The sequence below is a fragment of the Trachemys scripta genome, chromosome 2, assembly GCF_013100865.1.
Source record: "Trachemys scripta elegans isolate TJP31775 chromosome 2, CAS_Tse_1.0, whole genome shotgun sequence".
Classification (NCBI taxonomy): Eukaryota; Metazoa; Chordata; order Testudines; family Emydidae; genus Trachemys; species Trachemys scripta.
This window is the reverse complement of record NC_048299.1, coordinates 214,541,438-214,563,434: the sequence shown is the minus strand read 5'-3', so window position 1 is coordinate 214,563,434 and position 21,997 is coordinate 214,541,438. Positions and strand designations below refer to the sequence as shown.

The 21,997-nt window shown below is 38.6% G+C and overlaps 1 protein-coding gene across 1 annotated transcript in view; it reads left to right on the top strand.

Moving 5' to 3' along the window:
- The window catches only part of ALKAL1 (ALK and LTK ligand 1), a 45,147-nt gene extending 27,639 nt beyond the window's left edge, over positions 1-17,508 (top strand). Inside the window, exons 3-6 of the mRNA XM_034762915.1 lie at positions 6,323-6,376; positions 11,774-11,854; positions 13,524-13,600; positions 16,841-17,508. Of these exons, the coding sequence (XP_034618806.1) occupies positions 6,323-6,376; positions 11,774-11,854; positions 13,524-13,588 (200 nt within the window). The 3' untranslated portion in view covers positions 13,589-13,600; positions 16,841-17,508. The remainder of the gene's footprint in view (positions 1-6,322; positions 6,377-11,773; positions 11,855-13,523; positions 13,601-16,840) is intronic.
- Positions 17,509-21,997: the final 4,489 nt, after the last annotated feature.

Genomic DNA, 21,997 nt, shown 5'->3' with positions numbered 1-21,997 from the left:
TTTGATGCTCACTTTCTATGAACATCAGAAAATTTTACTCAGAAAAAAAACACAAAAAGTGAATTCACTAGCTTGAATATGTACAGAAGCAAAATTGAAAATGTGGATAAACAAATAGACAGGACGTAAATGCATTAATCTAATAAGGAAACAACAACAATGCCATGTGGCTTGGGTGACAAATCACAACCAACTATCACAGTTTACATTTTGAATATTCTCTATGCCTAGAGTAAATATACTGAATACAGATTTGTTATACAGCAAATAAACCCACCAGGTTGGTGCTGTGTTCAAAGATATTGCGTAAGTAGAAAAGGAACATAAATTAGTCAAATGCTTCATTGTGAATTAGTCACTACACTTGACTCACAGCTTTCATCCCCCCAAACAGACTTTTATTTGGAGAGCTATAGGAGTGGCAGTGGTATATAAGTTCATGATATTCTATTGAGCGGACAGTGGTTTTTTTTGTTTGTTTTGTTTTGTTTTGTTTTATTATTGATTTATTCTGAGTCATGTATTAAGCTGAAACCAGCCAATCTATTTTCACTTGTGGTGTCACCAGTAATAGACCACCCTTAGAAAATGATAAAACATTAGTTAACTTCCTTAAATCTTCATTATACTACAATCCAGTGCATTGTCATTTTGAATTTCAAACAGATTTGTACTACTCATGGGAAGGAGATCTTCTTTGGGTATAACATTATCCCTGCTGAGTGTCAAATCATTTCCCATTTATCCCCCATAAAACATAATACACATACCAAACCCTTCAGTCAATGAGAGTTGTGCATGTTTCTTAACACAAGATATATACAGTGCCTCCTCTTAAACAAAAATAGAGATTTCACTTAGGTTGATGGAATCAATGATGTATATACTAGGTGTGGGGGGGAGGGGAAGAGGGGGCAAGAAATCTACCAAGTTAACTATGCATTTATTAGTTGCACCAAGGTTTTAGATTGTGAGTATCTGGAGAAAGAAAGAGATAAGCTCAAAAATAGAACAAAGACTGAAATAGATCTGGGAGGCAACATGAATGGATTGATTGACAAGTATTGAACTAGACAGTTGAGATGAATATTTCCTCATTTAGCAGCCATCATATTTCAGGGAGTTCTATGCCTTCATGTACACTTGCTTCAGGAAGAGGATTTCAGGCCATTTACAAATGTGGGACCCTGGGCAACATGATTCCCCAGAGTGAACTAGAGCCAGAAACTATCATTAAGGAAAGTGTATACTGTGATATTGTACAATGAGAGCACAGTGCACCTAGTGTGTAAATATAATTTCTCAGTAACAAACTCAAAATATAATCCTAGCAACAGTCTGCAAGGAATGCAAGAATGTGCAAAGAGGTGTATCCTAGAGTTGCAAGAAACCAATACTGCCTGAATAAGCTATGCATTAATCTGTGCGGCAAATTAAGAACCTCCATAGCCATTGTGTCAGGAACTGAAAAGGTGACGGTTCCCACAATGTGTGATATCCTGCCAGAACTTTCCAGGCTAAATATGATGTCGGAACTGGGTTTTGGCACATAGGGCTGAATAGAGTCCACCTAGGACTGGACTATGCATTTCCCTTTGGTCACCACCTGAGAGAGTCTGCAGGATTTCCAAAATAATGGATGAGGAAATATTCCTCTAAATTGTCACATTGAATGATTTGACTAATTAACTGGCATTGGCAATATTTTGTTATTGCTTTTAGCACTGTAACACTTTCTATTTACATAAATTTGTTTAAACTTGGTATAGCAAGATCTAGACAATCTTACAATAACTTTGTTTCATCTTGGCATTGTAATATTGTCTTAATTGGCTATCCATGGGCTCTCTAGACATCATGGGATGTTTTTGCTGAAGAAAAGCCCCATACAAATGAATGGGGAATTTCTGTTGTGACAAAGAATGCTACTGAATTTTACTATCGAGGGTGTTTTAGTATGTTTAAAATCAGAATATCTTCTTGGCCATTTTAAAGTTTTATTCCTAAACCAACAAACAAGTTCAGTCCACATTAAGAATAAGAGCTTTGCAAAATCTTTTTTTTTACACCCCATCCCCTTTATAGTTAAACAATAACAACGACAACAAATACAACATAATAAACAGTATCATGAATTGAAATAATCTTTTGGAGCAAGTGTTGCTTGGATTTATGGCATACCTGCCAAAATGTGATTTGAGATGACTGAGCATCAAGGTTTATAGTGGAAGAGAACAATTCTCATTTTCTAGCTGCAATACTGGTGCTAGGAAAATACACAAAAAAGACTTTACGTAGAGCTTAAAATACCATAGTTGTAAAAGACTTTGAAGTCCAAATATGTGAAATAAGTCCAGAGCTTGTAAACATTTGGTTCTTTTTTAAGGCAGATATTCTTAATTTTATATTTTTGTAAGATTGTCATTCACAGAGGAGTAAGCAGAGATAATGCTAAATATTTCAGTGGAGGGATTCAAAGATAGAAGTGATGATTCTGGGATTTTGTGTAAAATCCATAAAAAGTATGTTCCTATAAGCAAGGTAGGTGTATCCATTGGGCTCATGACAACTTGTCATTGCCTCAGTCAGTTACCCGAAGTCTAGGTGCCTCTAAACTAGATTAATAGAAAAAATACTACTGAAACACTAGTGCAGGATCTGTTCCAAACTATTTCTTAGTAATGGAATTCATTTGGCTTCAATAGAACCACAAAATAAAAACCTTCTCAGGCATTTCTCCTGAGAAATAGGATGAAACAAAACAGCTTTACATGTTTGGTCATATAACCAGAGTGAAATACCCCTTGCTTTCTGTTCGAATAATAATTTATTTAAGATTACTTACACAATATTTACAAAAGTAAATGCTGTACAGTAATGATCACTAGAGATTTGCACAATGTAATGTTCTATAACCCAGACCTTGGAATGCAGAAAGTGAACATGGAGTCACTTGTTTTGTTGTAGGAAGAGAATAATGGAGTACAGTATAATACAAAAGGAAAAATATGTGCTGGAAAGCTTAAAGAATCTTGTGTCCTACTGTAGATATTCTGAAATATTGGAGGTTCTTACATTTTGGATATAATTCCAAACTTAAAGAAGTTAAGTGCTAAATATAGTAAAGATGGCAAAACCATTTCCATTCTAAGCTCCTGTTTAATATGCTTATATATTTCTGGGGATTCAGCTACAGTGCAGTAATTTTCCTTGCATATAGAAGGTGGATTTTTTTCATTGGCTTTTTTTTTTTTTTTAAAGTTTGAGGAAAATCCCTTCATTTGGTTACTAATGTGGTGGCTCATTGTTATAGTAGGTATCTGGGTACCTCAAAAACATTAAACAATTTATTCTCACAAAAGGAAAGTACCTGTGTTAATTTTACAGATGGGAAACTGAGGCACAGGAAGATTAAATAACTTCTCCAAGTCACACAGGAAGTCTGTAGTAGAGCTGGGAATTGGACTCTAATGTCTGGAATCTTAGTTCAATTCCTTAACCACAGTTATTACTGTTATTTATTATCTATATTAAAGTAGCACGGAGAGGCCCAACCAAGGCCCAGGGCCCCATTATGCTAACAACAGTTCAAACGGAGTAGAAAAGAGTTCATGACCTCCTGAGCTCACAGTGTATCTAGACAAGACAAAAAATGAGAAGGGAGACAGGCAAAGTCATGCACAAAATCTGTGGGGTAGAGCTGAGGAAAAGCCTAGCTCTCCCATCTGGTACTTTAACCACAAAACCATCATTCCTGCCCCAGGCATCAGAGCAATTGTAGAACAGTTCTAGCATCACTACTCCAGCCTTAGTAATTTTCATGACCATCACCACCTGTGGAGGGGGAAAGGAGGGGCAGGATTTGCCCCCGTCATGCTTAATTAAAGGAGACTAGACATCCAAGATGAGAGATTCCACTGGAACCAAGAAAGAAATCCCTAAGTAAAGAAGATTTCTTATGATTATTAATTGGGATTATACTAGGGATGGAACTCTTGCTTATATTATACAAGTACATGTCATTATAATTCACTTGTAACTTTGCCTATCAATATAAAAGAGAAATGTAAGATTATAAATCTATGCATAAGATGTTGCATCATGTCTGTTCTATATCAGAACATAAATGGCTTAGTATCCTATACCCATATATTTGTGATGGTTAAATAGTACTTTGATTATATTTGACCTCCCTATGCCACATTCTCTTCATGTTCAAAGAGTAAAATATATATGCTGCTTACCCATATAAAAATTTCATTTGTATCTTCTACACATAGGATACTATTTTGCTGTATTTATGCCTAGTGCAGCTCCATAGTAAGCATAATTTAAACAAAACATTGCAAATACAGATCATTTCTACTACACAATGCTGTTTCCCCTTCATGAAATGAATATGCATCTAAGGAATTTACCTTGCCTTTAAAAGGTGATGCATACTATGTGAAATGTTACTAACACTGTTAACAAGAGCTGGTTGCAAGCCTGGCTAAACTAGCGTAGAACTCTTGTCTTGGAAATTTTACACCAACTTTTGGAAGCTTACTCCTCGTCAAGATTCTGCTTCTGCCCTCTGTTATTGGGTCCATCGTATACAACTATCAAGCAAGGGCTTGATTTCATTTAATTTAAAGTCCTTTGGGAATATGGCTTTATTTTTATTTATTTATTTATTTTATTTTTTTGGGTAGTCCTTTAAACCCTGGTGGAATTTGATGATCTTTGGTGTTGGGAATTTTGAAAACATGCCTGCTTTTAAAACTGAGAAGACTTGACTAAAAAGATGGGAATTAACTCTCTTAACAATAGTACCATTATGCTGACTCTCATTGTTAGCCTTATAGTCTGGCCATACTGCCTTAAAATTGAGAACTGCTGCAGAGTAAAAGTTACTGTTGCTCCTCTAGTGCTACCAGTTAGTTTCAGGTAGAATTGCTGATGTTAGCAGGTGCAGTTGGGAAAATGCTACCAAAAAGACTGAGACTATTCACATTTGTAATACAAATTAATTTCAGCTGTGTTTGTGGCTTGTGCGTGTGTGTGTGGTCACTTTCTGTGAATATTCTAGTGAAATGAAAGTAAAGGCCCTTTTCACATTTCACTGAGAATAATTTTAACCCCCCTGAAATTTCATGAAAATAACCTCAGTGTGCAGGGGGGAGAAATGAATTGGCCAACCAATGAAATCCATGTCAGATCAGGCTGGGATTTTCCAAGGCACCTATGGCAGTTAGATGCCTAAATCTCATTGAAATTCTGTAGGATTAGGGGACATAAATGCCTTTGAAAACCACAACCTAAAAATACAGTCCCTTCCCACCTCTGCCACCGTTCAGCCAAAAAAAAAAAAAAAAACCCAAACCAAAATCCCTGCCCAGAGTCACTAACAATTTATTTTGGCAGATTGCTGCTGCCTTCCAATCTATGAAAGGGAACATGCTTTCTGTCATTAGTTGAATGGGAGTTAATTCAGACCAGATCTGGGTTCATTGCTGATAATATAACAAAACTTAGATAGAGCCATTTCCTATTGTTTGTCTGTGGGTACTGGGTAGAGAGCAGGATAAGAATACAGAGACTTTAACACTATATAAACAAGAAGGAAACTGCTTATAGCGCCTAGACATGTTTGGTGACAAGTCCATAATGTTAACTCCTAATTTGTCTACTTATTAGCATGCATTTTGTGATCCAAGTATTTACTATCTGATACAATGATATTTAAAGTGTAAATCGAGCGATGCAGAGATATAAGGAATGCATGATGGAGAAGGGGCAAGATCTCACCCCTACTGACATCAGGGGAAAAGCTCCATTTACTTTAATGGGAATTTAATCATGGTCTAGGTGCATTATGGAGTGTTTTCCCCTTCCTCCAAAGGCACAAGCTGTAGGTATCTTAAGAACAAGATACTGTATTTGGCTTGTATCTATCTAGTTTTTTATATGGCCCCAGTCACTGTGGTACCTGAGTACTTACGGTGTAGCACAGCATTCCTGTGTTTAGATTGTGGTCTTTCTAAAAAAGTATGGTTTAACTCTACCAAAAGATATGGATTTAATTAATGCAGGAATTACTGGGTGAAATTATATGGTCTGTTTTATGCAGGAGGTCATCCCTTCTGGCATTAATCTATTGACCTATGAATTATTTGGAAAAAATATTGAAGCTAATTTAATGAACTATATATCATATCTATGAAACTGAGAATGCTTACTAATATGGGAGGTTATTGTGTGCATGTACAGCATATTTGTGTACACATTATTCTCAGTTTATTGTAATAAAAGTATCATCTGTATACTTTTTTTTCTTCAGAAATATTTCCAAGAGATTCCAATTTAAAAGACAAGTTCATAAAACACTTTACAGGTAAGGACAACTTTTTGCTTTAATTCGTGAACATGAGTATATTCTAAACAGGCATGAAAAACTAGTTACATAGCTAATATCATTCTTAATGTCTGGTTCTGAATTTAACACTTGTGAAATTAAATTGAGGCTGGAATTTTCAAAAGAGACTAGGAGAGTTCAGTCCCTATATCTCACTGGATTTAAATGAACAGCTTGCCAGTGCTATTGATGAACAGAATATATCCATATACTGCAAAATATATATATCAAATTGCCATTTGCAATCTGATATGAGGGGAACGAGGTATACATGAATGTAAATCATATCTGCTTTCTCTTGATAATATTTTGAAAAGTCACCTTGAGTTCATCTCTAATTTTACACTATTCTGTCCTTGACCATAAAGTTATGTCAGAGCTACCTTACTATTCTTATTTTCAACTTCATTAGTATTATGGCTGTTTCTGGGCTCTGTTTATTATTGATAGGTAGGCTCAGAAAGCTTACTAACATTTAATCAATAACAAATTAAACATCAATTTCACTATACACACAAACGGATGACAAAATATTTCCATCGATGATAATTGAATTGCAAATAGGCAAAGTAGGGAAAATGCTACCTGGGAACTTATTCGAGTCAAAATGCAGTGCTTTAGACTTTTGAATTAGGTTTATTACAAAAGAACTAGCAAATGAGTAGTAAAACAGGTATGATTTGTTGATTTAAAGATTTAAGTGTGTAAATGTTGACATGTGATGTTGACAATTTGTTTTAACAGATTACAAAGCTTAAATGTTTTGAATTTCAGTGTCTACTGTCATTAAATAATTGTGACTACACCATAATTTTATGTAACTGAACATTTAATCAATACAAATCTAAAAAATAAATACTTAAAAGTAAACATCAATATTATCTGTCAAAATCAAAAAAAAAAAAAAATTGAATTCTGCCAAGCTTATTTATAGGCAATTCTATGTCACTTATCAGCCTAAAAGTGAAGTGCCTCTTATCTCTGTTCTTATCATGTTCCATCACACACAGGACCATGATTGATGTGTAAATATCAAAGTTTATTTCAAAGTGCAAAAATCAGTACTATAGAATGCAATTTCTTTTGCGACTGTAACCTCAGTGGAAGATACTGTACCCTCTGAATATAAACAATAAGAACTGCCTGATAACAACATGTTTCTGTCCCCTTCATTCCTGTTTCCCATTTCCCTCTTCTCTCCCACCCCTGCAAATGTTCAGGAATTAAGGGGTAGGAGAATATCAGATGAGTGGTGATGGTGAGAGACCTGTAGAGGAGTGCTCCTGATGGGGAGAAGGACAGCTCAGAGGTTTGAGCATTGGCCTGCTAAACCCAGGGTTGTGAGTTCAATCCTTGAGGGGGCCAATTAGGGATCGGGGGCAAAATCAGTACTTGGTCCTGCTAGTGAAGTCAGGGGGCTGGACTCAATGACCTTTCAAGGTCCCTTCCAGCTCTGTGAGATAGGATATCTTCATTAATAAATAAAAAAAATTATGGGGCATAGTGGACTTTGGAAAAAGAGAAAGAGAGGAACAGGAGGTTGGAGGGGAAATAGCAGCAACCAAATGAATTTGGAGAGAAGCCCAGGAGAATGAGATGCAGCTTAGGGCTGCAAAGAGGAGGCTGGAGAGGAGAAGGGAGATGCCGAAGTCCTGGAGGGTAAGGAGGAGCAGGAGATATGACCCCAGGTAGCAGAGGGATGAGATGTAGCTCCAGCCAAAGTGGAAGGTGACTCAAGTAGGTGATATAGAGAATTCTCTGCAAGGGTAGAAGGAGGTAGAGGGGCAGCAGTGTGGACTGAGAATATGGGAGAAAGGAGGGGGAAGAGTAGGAGAAGAGACCAAGAGAAACACAATGAGATTCAAAGTCCTGTAGTTCCCAAATGCCACTATCGTGGTGTAAAGGAATCCAGCTGTTCTATGCTTTTTTTGGCTGAATAGAAAAATGTACATTCAACTGATAACCAGATCTCCTTTTACTAATTCTTCCTTAGTTGTTCTTGCTCTAGTTGTAAGAACCCGTATCTACCTCTTTGTTGAAAGATTTAGTGGAGTCAGCTTACAATTTTACCCCTCCTGGACAGGGCCTGCTTCCAGCAGCTTTAACTTTCAATGTCTCTTGCATTGTTCAAGTGTTCTGGATACTACTGATGTTAAGAAGTGAGTTGCCTTGGTGTATCATGGGTACTGTTTGCCAAGATAGGAGCAAATAAAAAAGAAGGAAGGGTGGCCTGGATGACTTAAAATGCATATACTCAAAACACAGTTACATACAAATCAAGTTATTTTTTATTTGTAAATAAAACAATAACTCTGAGAAGCAGAAGGCTCCTTCTTTCTCCCCCCCTTCCCCTTCTCTTTAACCCTCTAAGCTTTCAGTCATTTCAAGCCCCCTTAATCGCCTTCAGAGTTAGTTTAATAAAATGACTTTGTTTTATCTTATCCTGTTACTCTATGCCAAAGTCCGCCCCTTTTCAATGGAAATCCATTTCCATCTGTTAAAATGTCTTCAGATTCTGAAGTTCTTCTACCAATGGATTAACAGCAAAATTCAGTAGAATCTTCCCTAACCATTCAGCCTCTGTAAATTCACCTCTGACTTTTTTCTACATCATTGCGAGATTTCTTTAAAAATAAAAATTAGTTTTGAACATATTTTTACTGGATATTTCATACCGATATTTAGAGGCAAAAGGCAATGCTTCACAGAGCTTGTTACCTAAGTGCTGTCTCCTTCACTCAGGGACAAATGTCCACAAATCTTCAAGGTAAGCACAGTTTAAGGGTAATTCTAGAGTTCTTGATGATTGTGGATTTTTGCAAAGTTGCATCTGCACAGAATGTGCTCTATCACCTGAGGCCTTAGAAATCAATAAAGACATGGCTTTGATCATACATACCGTTGTTATTTCCTAACTGGTTTATTGCAAGACCGTGTACCTGGGCTTGAAAATATGAGCCCTGATAAAATTACAAATGGTGTGGAATGTAGTAGCACATCTCAGATTGGAACCAGCACATGATCTTGTACTTCACTAGTTTCCTATAGAACAATGGGTCAAATAGAAGGTCTTGGTCCATATTTTTAAGGCTCTAAATGATGGGGCTCAGGTTACATAAAGTATTGTCTCACCCTGTGGAATCTCCTTCACTTCTGATTCTTCTCAGGAATGGTAAAATTGTCTACTTTGAGTGAAGCATGTGTGAGAGGAGAGAAGGATTTTCTAGTACCCAGTTTTGGAATTCACTGTTGAAGGAACTAAGACTGACTGCAAACCTTACCGCTGTCCAGTACACATTAAAAAAACAAAAACAAACACACATAAAACCACCACCAGCAAAAGTCTTCGACTTTGCTTTCCTGTGTAGCAGTGCCTAACACGCCTGTTTTATTTATTTTAAAACAACAAGAACTAAAAACACTCATAAGAGTTCTCTTTTGGGGAGGGGAAAAAAGAAAATGTCACTTGACTGATGTTAGTCATATTGTTTAACATTAACTGCTCAAATACTGAAGTGGGTACAGTATAAGAACTTAGATGAAATAGAAATCATACCTAAAACAGAGTACATTGGTCAAAAATATCCATGAATACTACAGAACATATGACCAGAATACAGAAGTAGCGATGGATAAAGACCTAAATAGGGCCTGATCCGAAGCCCTTAATCATTTGAGTCCGTTTCTATATGAGTAGTCCCGTTGAAATTAGTGAGACTATTTACCTCAGTAAGAATTCCTTGCATGAATAGGGAAAGATGGATTAGCCCACAGAACACAGTCTATCCACATAGTCCAGGATTATTCCTTATGGTATATTTTGTAATGTTCCCAATTTACATTTTAAAGGTCTCAAGTAATGGGGCCACTTCCCTTGAAAGACTATTCCACAACTTTAGTAGATCTCACCATCATTAAATTTGTCTTGAAATTAAGTCTAAATTTTCAATATCTTAATTTCATCCTATTATTCCAAATTATAATCCTGTTTGCATCACCGTAAATAACATGAACCGTTATACAGACATATTCATTGTTAGTTTTAGGGCATGCAGAAAAATAATCAACATTTTTTTCATAGTCCATATGCTTCCAAATTAAGAAAAATATTCTACATATCAAATATGACAGGAGATTATGCTCATTTTAAATGTTGAATAAGTACTGTAAGTAAGATTCTTGGACAATAAACACATTAAACAAAGTAAGGGTTTAATTTAAAACCCCAGATGTTCCCTAATATAACAATCAATTTTAAAGATTTTGTTTCATCCTACTACCTTCATCTGACTTCCTGGCCTATTAGCTACTTTTGGGCTATTTTGATTCACTTTCTCTAACTCTTGAGCCAAGTTCTGAGGTCCTCCTCAGTTTCAGCATATTTGTGTCATGCAAACAGAAGACACTGACCGTATGCCCAAACTGGGGAAGCACAGCTAGGAAGATGTCATGGATCCAAAATAGCAGAGGCAAACCAGTTACTTTCCTTTGGGCCTAACTCTGAAACATAGTGGGTGGTTGAGAATGCATAATACTTTGCAAGAGGCACTTAGGGGCCAATCCTGCAAGTTGCTATCCTATTAAAACAGTTTAATAAAACAAATCTTTAAATAAAATCAAAAAGTCTCCATGCAGCATCTAGAGCAAATTGAAGTTGTAGACTAATTACTTTAGCTTTGCTGGACTTGGGAACTTTATTTGTTTAAAATGCTGCTTCTTTAGAGATAAAAATTATAGCAGCCAAACAATAAACTATATCATATTTATTCCTTTTGGGTTAGACTACTGTATATTGAGCTAAGTGGGCACTGTGGTAGCTACACAATTTGATTTTTTACTTCATTGGAAATTTCACTCCTGGCTTTGGACTTATTTCTGGGACTTCAAGACAAAAAGCTGTTTCACTTTCAAAGGACTGTATTCCTGACACATAGACCATGATCATATCAGTGAAAGAACATATTATAGCACTTCATTACAGTGACTAAATAAAAAAAAAGGAAATAAGGGAAAATTTAATAATAAAAATATATTGACTTTGGAATTTAACATTTCCCACCACCTCCACACCAATTTATATGTAGCTCCCTTTCTGTTATCTTGTGACTTCATAATCAGATTACAATGTAATTGTTTAAATTGTATTAACAGATTAAGCATAATTATATTAAGGCTGTAAAACATTAGCACTTATGGACTTGCTTTTTTCAACCTGTAATATCTCAGGCATACACAGATCTGTTTCTGAAGATTGTGTTTCATCCAGAAGAATGTTGGAGCAGGGTGGATTAATATACACGTGAACCAGCTATCAAACAGGCTTTGAAATACTCAAACATTTTCTTTTGTCGCTAACTGCTGTTTGTTATCAAACAGGGCCGGTATCATTCTCAGCTGAGTGTAGCAAGCATTTCCATCGACTCTATCACAACACAAGGGACTGTTCAACACCAGCATGTAAGTAACAGATGAAATGATTTTTAGCTCTAACACCAGTGTTTTTCTATTTATAAACATGCTTGTTTTGCCTTCTAAGGGTATGTCTTCACTATGTAGACTATGCCAGCATATCTCTGTAGTGTAGATGCAGCTGACACCAATAGAAACGTGTGTTCTGTTGGTTCAGGAACACCACCTCCCCAAATGAAGTTAGCTGTATTGATGGAAGGCCTCTTCTGTTAACATAGTTGTGTCTATACTGGGGGTTATGTTGGCATAGCTACATTAGTTGGGATGTGTTTTTTTTCAACTCCCTGACCAATGTAGCTATACAGATATAACTGATATAACCAGGCCTAAATGTGTGCCATTCTAGGCCTGATCATGACCTTTGCTTATATTCAATCCTCACTCCATGGAAAATATACTGGGTCTGATTTGTCTCTCACTTTCATCGGTTTTACACTAGTGTAATTCCATTAACTTCAGTGGAGATGCTCCTAAATAAGACTAATGTAAGTGAGAGGAGAACCAGGCCTCTGGAGAATGGCTACATTGTAGCAATAAAATGCCAATTTTTTAGAATAATTTTCTGTAATTACATACACACCTTAAAGAATGAAAGCCAATGAACTCCCAATTTCCAAATTTTTGCAAATAAAAATAATTCCAGCAAGAAGAGAACCATTGCTTTTACTATTTGACAGATTACAGGCCCAGTCCTACAGTCCTTACAGAGCTAAAATTCCCATTTCAAGTCAATGGGAGTTTTACCTGAACAAGGACTTTAAGGCCAGCTGCTAAATCTGTCCGAAAGCTTTGTTTAAGAATTTTTTTATATAAATAATGTACTAAAAGGGGGGGGGGGAATGGAACTCCTAACAAAGAAATTGTTCTAGTGCAACTGAAAGGAAAAGAGAAGCTGACTGGCAATCAACAGCACTGTTTGTCTACAATATTTAAATTTATTAGTCATGCAAAACCTCACACTTCCAGACATATGACATCATTCTGCAAAGTATGTGAGGTGTTGACAGCTTAAGTCCCATCGAACATTAGCACCTCACAGAATCTGGCCTTCAAACAGGACAGAACAGCCAAGTCCCAACTTGATTAAGTAATACTAGGCCCTAGTTGTCCAATCCTTATGCTGAGTAGAAGTGGGAACATAGAAATCCGGGCCCGATCCTGTAAAGAATAAATAATAAGTTTGTTTGTTGTAATATAATTACTTCCTCTTTCCTGTAGTGTATAGGAATTGAATAATATCCCTTTAATTGGTTTGTGACCTCACTATCTTCTGTCTCATAAGACACCAAAACCCTGCCAGAACAGGAGTTTATATATGGCCTTGCACGTTATGTATATTTACTAAATACAATTATTTGGATTCACAGAGCCATGTGATCCTTCATATTATATAGATTTTGTAAGGCGCAAAAGACAAAATCTACCCTCTACTTTAATACAATTGTGTATCATAGGTGTGTGATGAAAAGCAAAATTGTAATAAGCTACTGGTATCATTTTGCAACCAGTACAAATCATTTCATGTATTTCTAACAGAAAATTTTACATTGTGCAGTTTGCATAAACCTGGTTCCCACTCTGAATATTAATGTTGTTCACCCAGAATACATAGCAATTCCAATTATTTATTGTTATTGTGAATGATTTTATTTTATAGATTACAAAAGGTGTGCAAGATTACTAACAAGATTGGCAATGAGCCCTTTGTGTACACAACCCTAGAAAATTTGCTGTGTAAGTCTCCTTTTTCTTCATCTGATCCTTGTTTACTTTATGACCTAGTAATTTGCCTGATAGCTTTCACCTGTTATCTAGAAAACAAACAGAAATGTGGTAGTGTTTATAACCTGCTGCTTTGGTATTAATGTGCTCTATTTTTGTGCCACAGTTTGAATTTTGCACCTACTGGTGTATCATGGAGGTAGCACATTAATGTACAGACATCTGTTATCCATGCTCCGATGTAGTAATCTTACATTAACTCGTGGCTCCATATGATGTTTCTGGCACTAAATAATTATGGCTCAGATGACCCACTTCCATAAACATATCTGAGAAGGAAACTGGAAAGGTGGGGGAGGGCAGGGAATCTGTGAAGCTCCCTCATAGTATTTCCTCCAGATTCTTCCTTCAATGTGGCAGGGTTTGCTCCTCCAAGGAAAAAAAAAACCCAGAAAGTCTGGTTTCCAACTCACAGTTGCCCTGATATCTGTGAGGATCCCTTAAAGGAACAGTGCAAAATGCCCTGTGCCTTTGCACCAGATCCAGGGCCATCTATAACTCCAAAATCTGCCCCTGGGAACAGGCATGAAGGAGGTGGAATTCATGGAAGTGGAGGTGTTAGGGGAGTATAGAAAACATAATACAACCTGAGGCTTTATTAACTCTTAGGCAGCACTCTTTCTGGATACCAATCCCTTGCCTGTGGTTAAATTATGGGGCACAGTATCACAAATAGGAAGAAAACAATGCACATCTTTGAAAGAATGTCACTCAGTCACACAGACTCTCAGAAGGATGTTTAGAATGTTCAAACTTTTCATGCTGATTGTTAAAAACACTCTGGAGTTACCATAGCTAATAAATATCAAAAACTCTGATATTTGTTTATTTAAATATCTTCTGCTGGTGTTAACTTCTTACTACACCCAAATAATGCTTGCAAAGAAATTTCCACGGGGTAGCATGATTTCCGAAAATATTTCCCCTTAAAAATGTAGTGATAGCCTTAAGATTTAAGAAGCTGTGTCTTTTTTTGGTATCAAAGTGTCAGTTCAAATTGAAAGGGAACAAGGAAAGAAGAGCAGAATAAAAAGTAGTTGCCTTTGCTGATTTGATTCCCAAGTGAAGATGGGAAGATCCCAGGTGCCCGAGGGCGAAGGGGGGAAGCTTAGAAAAATATGGCAATATTCTAGTGCCAGAAGAAATGAGACAACTCTTTCTTTTATCCCTGTATTTTTTATTTTCCTTGTTTAAACCAGAGTCATCACTATCTCGAGATGCTTTGCACCACTGCCACAGCACACCACTGATTCTAGCCCATTGTCTCCTCACTCTGACTCGAAGCAGGTGTCTTTCCTAACATCTCTCTTCTGTGTATCTCTATTTTTTATTTTCTTCCTTTGTGTTTCTACAATATTTATCTTCCCCTCTATGCAATTCTATTTTTCTTTTGTTTTCTGCTCCTTGTCTCACTCTTACACTATATCTCACTGGTCTGTTTTCCTTCCTCTCTCTTCTTCCTCTTCTCTGCCTCATCTTCCCTCCTCCACATCCTTTTTTACCCCTCTAGCTCACTCTGCAGGATTCCCACAGACAGTTCTATGTTCCCATTTTTCTCTTCATGTGCTCTTCCAACTGGAAGAGCTGAAGACGTTTGCTGTAGCCTCAGTACAGTCCTATTCCCCAGAAAGTTTACTGCCTTCTGCTTTATCCTAAAAATCAGGATAAAGGAGATCAGAAGTGGCTCCTGATTTATGGAGCCAGGTGTTCTAATTCACTTGCCAAATGGATAGAAAATGAAGAGCTGATCTGGAGGTTGGAAGGGCAGGCAATGTGAGCAGCTTCCCAGTCACCATGTTCTCTTTAACATGCATTTGGGCTTTCTCTAAAAAAAAAACAAAGTAAAGGTTAGAGGAAAAAGGTAATACAGGAAGGCAGTAGAAACATGGTCCGAGTCTTCCTTGCCTCCCTCTCCTCTCCCATGTTCTATCCTCCTGCGGGGGAGATCAGAGCCTGAGTGCCTGCTCTGTGTGCCCCCCTTTTCAACCCTAGTATCTTACAGCAGCTGAGGCTTTTCTCTTGGGCGAGGGCAAGAGGTATGTTTGACCCACCTTCCTCTACCCTACCTGCTACCCATCATGCAATTTGTTTGCTCCCTCACCATCTGTCTTGGCAGCAGTGGGCAGGACTGGTGCTTCTCCTTACCCCATTAGTTGAGGATTTAATTGGTATGATTGATTCTTCCCCTCCTGCTGGCTCAATAAGGTCAGAGGTAGTGCTCCCTGCAGCAGGTGACAGAGAACCAAAATTGTTGTTGTTCCTGCCTCCCTTGTAGGACCAGCTCCTTGTGTTACATCCGAGAGAGCCCTTTTGGGTTCCTTCATGGCACCAACAGCAGGACTCAGAGGGTCCTAACCTCACCTCAGATATTAAGTACTTTTCCGCCTCCTAATATAAAAAATAGGCCCATCTTAGGATGTAAGTGACCTTGATAATTTTGTTTAACCAGAAACAGCAACTGCAATACAGGGGAGCACAAGCTTGTTCTTCCCCCTCCTTTACATTCCCCAGGAGAAAAGGGTGGAGTGGTATTTGTACATTATGGTTCAAGTTTTCCTTTGGAAATCCCAAGCTTTCTTTCCAAAGGTGTATTACACCAACTCTTCCAGGAAGGGATGTACAAAGGTTTCCTCTGCTTCCATTTCAGGACCATGGAGAAGTCTACTGATGCGATACAATATGTGTAGATTGCCTGCTAGGTGACCTGCTAGCTTGGTTAGAAAAATGACAACACTGTAAGGCATTTAGGAACATAGTTTGTATGAAGGATGCTCACGTGGTTGCAATTACAATCTTTATAGTTTTGTCTAATTAAAGTTACTGTGGTTTGTTGCAGAATAGGTAATACACAATGGTACTTGGGAATGGCAATAATGAAGATTTTAATGGCAGCCAATGTATAGAAATGCATTTGTACTGAATGCATGGGAAACTTTCTGGAAAGGTCCAGCATGCACCACTAACTTTTAAACCTCCTCACACCATTAGTCAGGATTTGCAGATGCAAAACTCATTAGTGCTCACAGCAGGGGGGCAAGACCCACCGGCACCACAGAGTTAATCTAAAGGTTTCTTCAAATCTAGAGGTTTCTTTAGTTCACACAAAATTGTAATTTGTAAACGTATTTGGATTAAGCGGACTGCATCAGTGTTGCACAGCTCTAAAACTAGGTATGCTTGTTCTTCTTGCAGTCCTTTCTACTACAAGAGAACTCTGATTTGCCAAGAAAGTGCCTTGAAATCTTCCCCAAGAAAATAGAAAAGACATCTTGTATCTTTTTGATTTACAGCATTGTTTTGTTACTAGATGCATTTTATTTTCATATGTTGGACATTCCATATTTGTGTGAAGGAAACATTATTTTATTTTAATTTGTAAATTTGTTGCCTATAGCTCAAATAAGCCAATTATTTAAATATATTGTATATAAAGAATAATAATATACTAATTAAATGTTATCATATGCAGAGAGTTGGCTAGTTTTTGCCGTTGATTATCTTGTTCTATTGTATTTACACCATTTTGCTCAGGCTCTTACTTTCATTATTTGCACTAACTTGAAATGCAAAAGTCTATGTAACTGAAATCTGAATAAGCTGTAAGTGGGATGTTCTACTTTCAATGGAAGATATTGTATATTCTGAAGCTTTGTTAATATATAAACATTATATATTATTGCGCATAAGAAAATAATTCCCAGAAATGCACCTTGCTTTCAGGAACATTTGTATAGCTATTCTGGATGATCATCAGTTACATTTGTACTGGCACTTATGGAAAGAGTTGCAAATAATGTAAATACTATAAAAGACTGGAAGACTGCAATGCAGTTTTGGTGGAATAAAGAATATAAAAATAACCTGTTTCTAAGTTGTTTTTATTGACACCTTGGATGGAGTTGGAACTTACATCTAAAGTATTATCTCTATAGTAACCGAACACTAATGTAATGCTGGTGTAACCCCTTTGGGGTTTAGAGAGCATGGCCCTTTAAATCTTTTTCCTAAGAGGGAGGGGGAGAGTAAGAAAAAAAGGAGGGAAACTCCAGGGGGCAGCGCTGGAGCTCCAAGGAGAGGGAGAGGCAGCCTGCAGGCCTTGGAAAAGTGAAGCAGCAGAGAACCCGCCTGAAGCCTGGGAAGGACAGGGCCGATCGGGGACACCCCAGGACGGGAGCCAGGAGGAGCACTGTGCCAGGGAGGAACTGCCGAGAAGGACAGGGCGGAGCTGGACCCAGTGTCACTGCTGCCCAGAGCTGCATGGGGCTGTGAGTACTGGGGCTTGTGACTCTGCATTGGGGACAAGGAGGGAGGTTGCTAGCTAGTTACGTGGGGAGGTGGTCGCTCTGTGTGGCTTTGCAGAGAGCGGCAGAAGAGGGCACCGGAGGGATTTGTTGGGGGAAAGTTCACTGGCGCCGAAAACGACCAGGAGCAACCAAGACTCACCACTGGACTGGAACTTTGCTCAGGACTCCTGAACTCTGCGTGCAGACACATTGCTCAGAGTCTGCCCTTCCAGACTGCGCTACCACTGGGCCTGTGGGGCCTTGGCTTGGATGCAGCCCTGTCTTACTGCTCCCCCCATATTTCCCCTTGTTGTTTTTCTCCTCTCATCCCTCTGTAAATAAATATTTTTCTTGTTATATCCACTGTACTTTTCCTGTAGGTGTGTGTGTTCACTCTGGGGGGTTTGGAACAGGTGCCCTGGGGTGGAAGGGATTTCTCCTGCTGCATTCCTGCGCATGCCTTCTCTTGGCCAGAGCTGCCTGCAGAGCAGACTCCATCTTGGCCACGAGAGCACTAAAGTTACACTGGAGAACTTGAAATAACATTCTGTTAAGAGATCTAACCCTTGATTTTACATAGCATAGGACTTTCACAAAGTTTGCTTCCTAAAAGCTACATTTTGCCCACACGTTCAGTCTGCAGCTGATTAAAGATGTGTATGCGAGTACAGAATGCATCTAAAGTGCACAGTGAACACAGCACCTAGTAGAGGGCTAAAGATACAGCCTGCAACAGTAGAAACATTTTCACAAAAGTAATGTCAGAGGTCAATATGCATGTGCTACAAGGAGCATGCTTAGAAGGTACTAACCCAGCTGGCAGCCACCCAAAACAAGTGTAGTGCACCACAGCAAGATGCAGTAAGGACAGTGCATTAGGCCAGTTCAATACACCATCCTGCCCTAGAAAAGCAAGATTTGTATTACACAGGGTATACCACACTGCATATATATGTTTCTGCTGCTGCTCTGAAGCCTCTTGGACATAGTGTAAGAACTTGGACAATAATATGACAAGTTCAGAGATTTTTTCAAAAATATTTGAACTATTACACCTCTACCCCAGAGGGGCGGGGCTGCGCACTCTGGCGGATCAAAGCAAGTTCGATATAATGCGGTTTCACCTATAACGCGGTAAGATTTTTTGGCTCCTGAGGACAGCGTTATAGCGGGGTAGAGGTGTACATCTTTCTTTGATGATTGAGCAGCTCCAGCAATTAAGGTAACATTTGTTCTTCCTTTATAAATTCATGTTATTGTTGTTTCTCAAACTTTTTACCCTCACATCCCACTTTTCTCAAAGTGAAGAAGAGCTCAGGCCCTGACCTGTTGTATAATGGAGATAATATTCTTATTAATGAAGTACTGACCTATGAAATTCTAGGAGCTTTTCCCTGAGACATTTCAGTGAGACAGATGAGCTTACTTCTGTGCACATACCTTCTCTAGTAGTAGAAAGACTGCCCCAAACTGAAATTGGACCATGGTCTCCTAGTTTTCCAAGGAGCAATGAGGCAGGATGGGAGGGAAACTGGGTGATCCCAGGAGTTCTGGGGTCAAAGAATAGGGGAAGATCAGAGGCTCATGGGGGATACCTTTCCCCACTCCAGTCAGTTCTCTGAGAGCTTCTATGCATCCATACTGTTCTGTTTACCTCCCTACCAGCAAGGCCCATAGGTTGCCTCTTTCTCCTTTTCAGTGGCTCCATATGGCTGAAAGCCATGAGAGCAAAAGAGAAAAGACACAAGTTTCTACATCATAGGCATGGATAGGAAGAGTCACTGCAGGAAAACCTTGCCCAAGCCCTTCTGGATGCATAATATCCAAGGTCATTTCAAACATGTAGACACAGACACAATTTAAAAGAAAATCCCATGCAGTTTCTTATTTTCAGGCTGAAGAAGCCTGATCTGGGCTATGTAATGTCATTCTTGGCTAACCTATAATAATATAGGAATTTGAAGGTCTGTAACTAAATCATAAGCTTTGTCTCCCCATGATAGGAGGTAAAGACCCTGGTCCTTGACTGTCAGGGAAATGGTTAATTGCCTTTCCGTAGGAAAGGGCACAGCTATCTTCTCTCAGTGCAGGGATAGTCAAGAGAGGATGGAAACATATGTGGAGAAGGGAAGTCCCTCCTTCTCACCCTCAGATGCTGGGGTTGAGAGAAAAAGGATGTGAGTGAACTGAATGAGGGAAGAAACATAAGTTTGTGAGCCCTCAGGACTGAGATCAGGAAGAAACTAAACCTAAGAATCAGTCTTTCAGCTTTCTTCTGGTGCCTTGGCTGAGGTAAGTCATGTTTTGCTGGGAATCTTGGGTGGGGAGAGGTTTACTTTTTCTGGTTAGCCCTTGAAGGATTCTTAGAGGCTGCTATATTGTGATGAGCTGGAGTTAAAACCAGCCTTTCCCAGGCTGTGAATCACACACCTACTGTTTGACTTCCCCATGTGGCCACCTTCTTACCACATTCCTTCAACCCAATTGTCAAATACAAACCTAAACAGATCAGAGTAGAAATCTGAACTCATATTCTACTACATGAAAGGCACACCAGAAGTATTTAGATGCAGCATTTTTCAATCTTGATGATGGTAAAATTTGTTCCTGGGCCACACTTTCAAGACCACAGGAGTCTTGGTTGTGCCTGCATATACAAACAACTAACTGCATGCATATACTTTATAGATACTATTTAGACACCATTCCTTTTTAAGTTTGGCCCTTAATTGCTACAGTCTTTCTGGGATTCACATGGTTCCATCAACTACCTGGAGTTGGGACTTTCAACAGTGGGGCATCCAGGCATTGGCCCCCCTTTTTGCTTCAGTCTCTTGTGTGGAGGCTCCCTCTATGGCTTGGAGGTTGATACCACCCACTTTTAATCCCTGACTTGAGTGTATCGAGTAGCCAACATTTGGTGGAGCAGTCAGCTTTCATGGTGATGGCACAGGTAATTGTTATGAGGCAGAGCGAGCAACCAAAAATTACCAGGGGCTGAAATGGAGATCAGGCATTTATTTGCCAAGAGAACTGCTGAAACAAAGCACTGGATTGCTTTTGCCCAGGCGCTTGTATGTAGATGAAGAAATCAACCTTCATGATGAAGTATTAAGGGAAGATCAAAGCAGCTGCCAATAATGACAGGGAGGTATGATGCACCACAAGGAAAAAAAGGTAATGCTGTGCAAAGCACTAGAGCACAGAGACAGAAAGAAGGCATAGAAAGACTACAAGAATATAATAGAGCAGCTGAAGGCAAAGGCTATACAATGTGGACAATGGGGCTATATAGTAGGTAGGAACACATGGAGATCATATAGAAAAGCTAACGCAGTGCAGATGCATAGCCACAGGGATCTCTTTCCCCAAGCATGGCCAGGAAGGATCTCAGTGGAATGTTCAGAGGACAGCATTTGTACCCTGCAGGGGACAGTATAAATAGCCATTAGTGGGCACTGCTAATGTTCTTTCTCCACTACCGCGGCCCCAGAGGGAAACAGTCTATAAAAGCAGTGGGGGGAGTTCTGCTAATCTCATGCTAGGGAACTAAGGCCCAGGAATGAGGATCTTGGCAGATGGTACCAATAGAGATTTTTTTTGTCCTTTTAACTTTCTTGTGCCTTTAGAATGCAGAAAGAAAAGGCTGTAGTTCAAGTATGGATGGAAATATAACCCAGAGGTTATAGTAATGTGTGTTGGCTGCTTAATAACAAGTATATATATTCACTTCATGGCAGGAACCACCTTGACCTTAATGAATGCCAGTGTTATGAATTACAGAGATATCAAATAATATGGCAAAGTAATGGTGAGGCTATAACAGTCTAAAAAGGCAAGGGAATTCTGAAAAAAATCTTGCCACAATGCTCTCATGACAACCCCTTGTGTTTAATGATTACATCCTATGTTGGGAAAACAACAAGATAGATAACATGGTTGAAATGCATGTATTGTAAGTATATAGCTACTGTATTTTTGTACCTTATTACAATCTATGGGTCTCATTTTATGACCCATTATTCACATAAGACCCACTTCCCATAAGCGATCAATTAATCTTTTT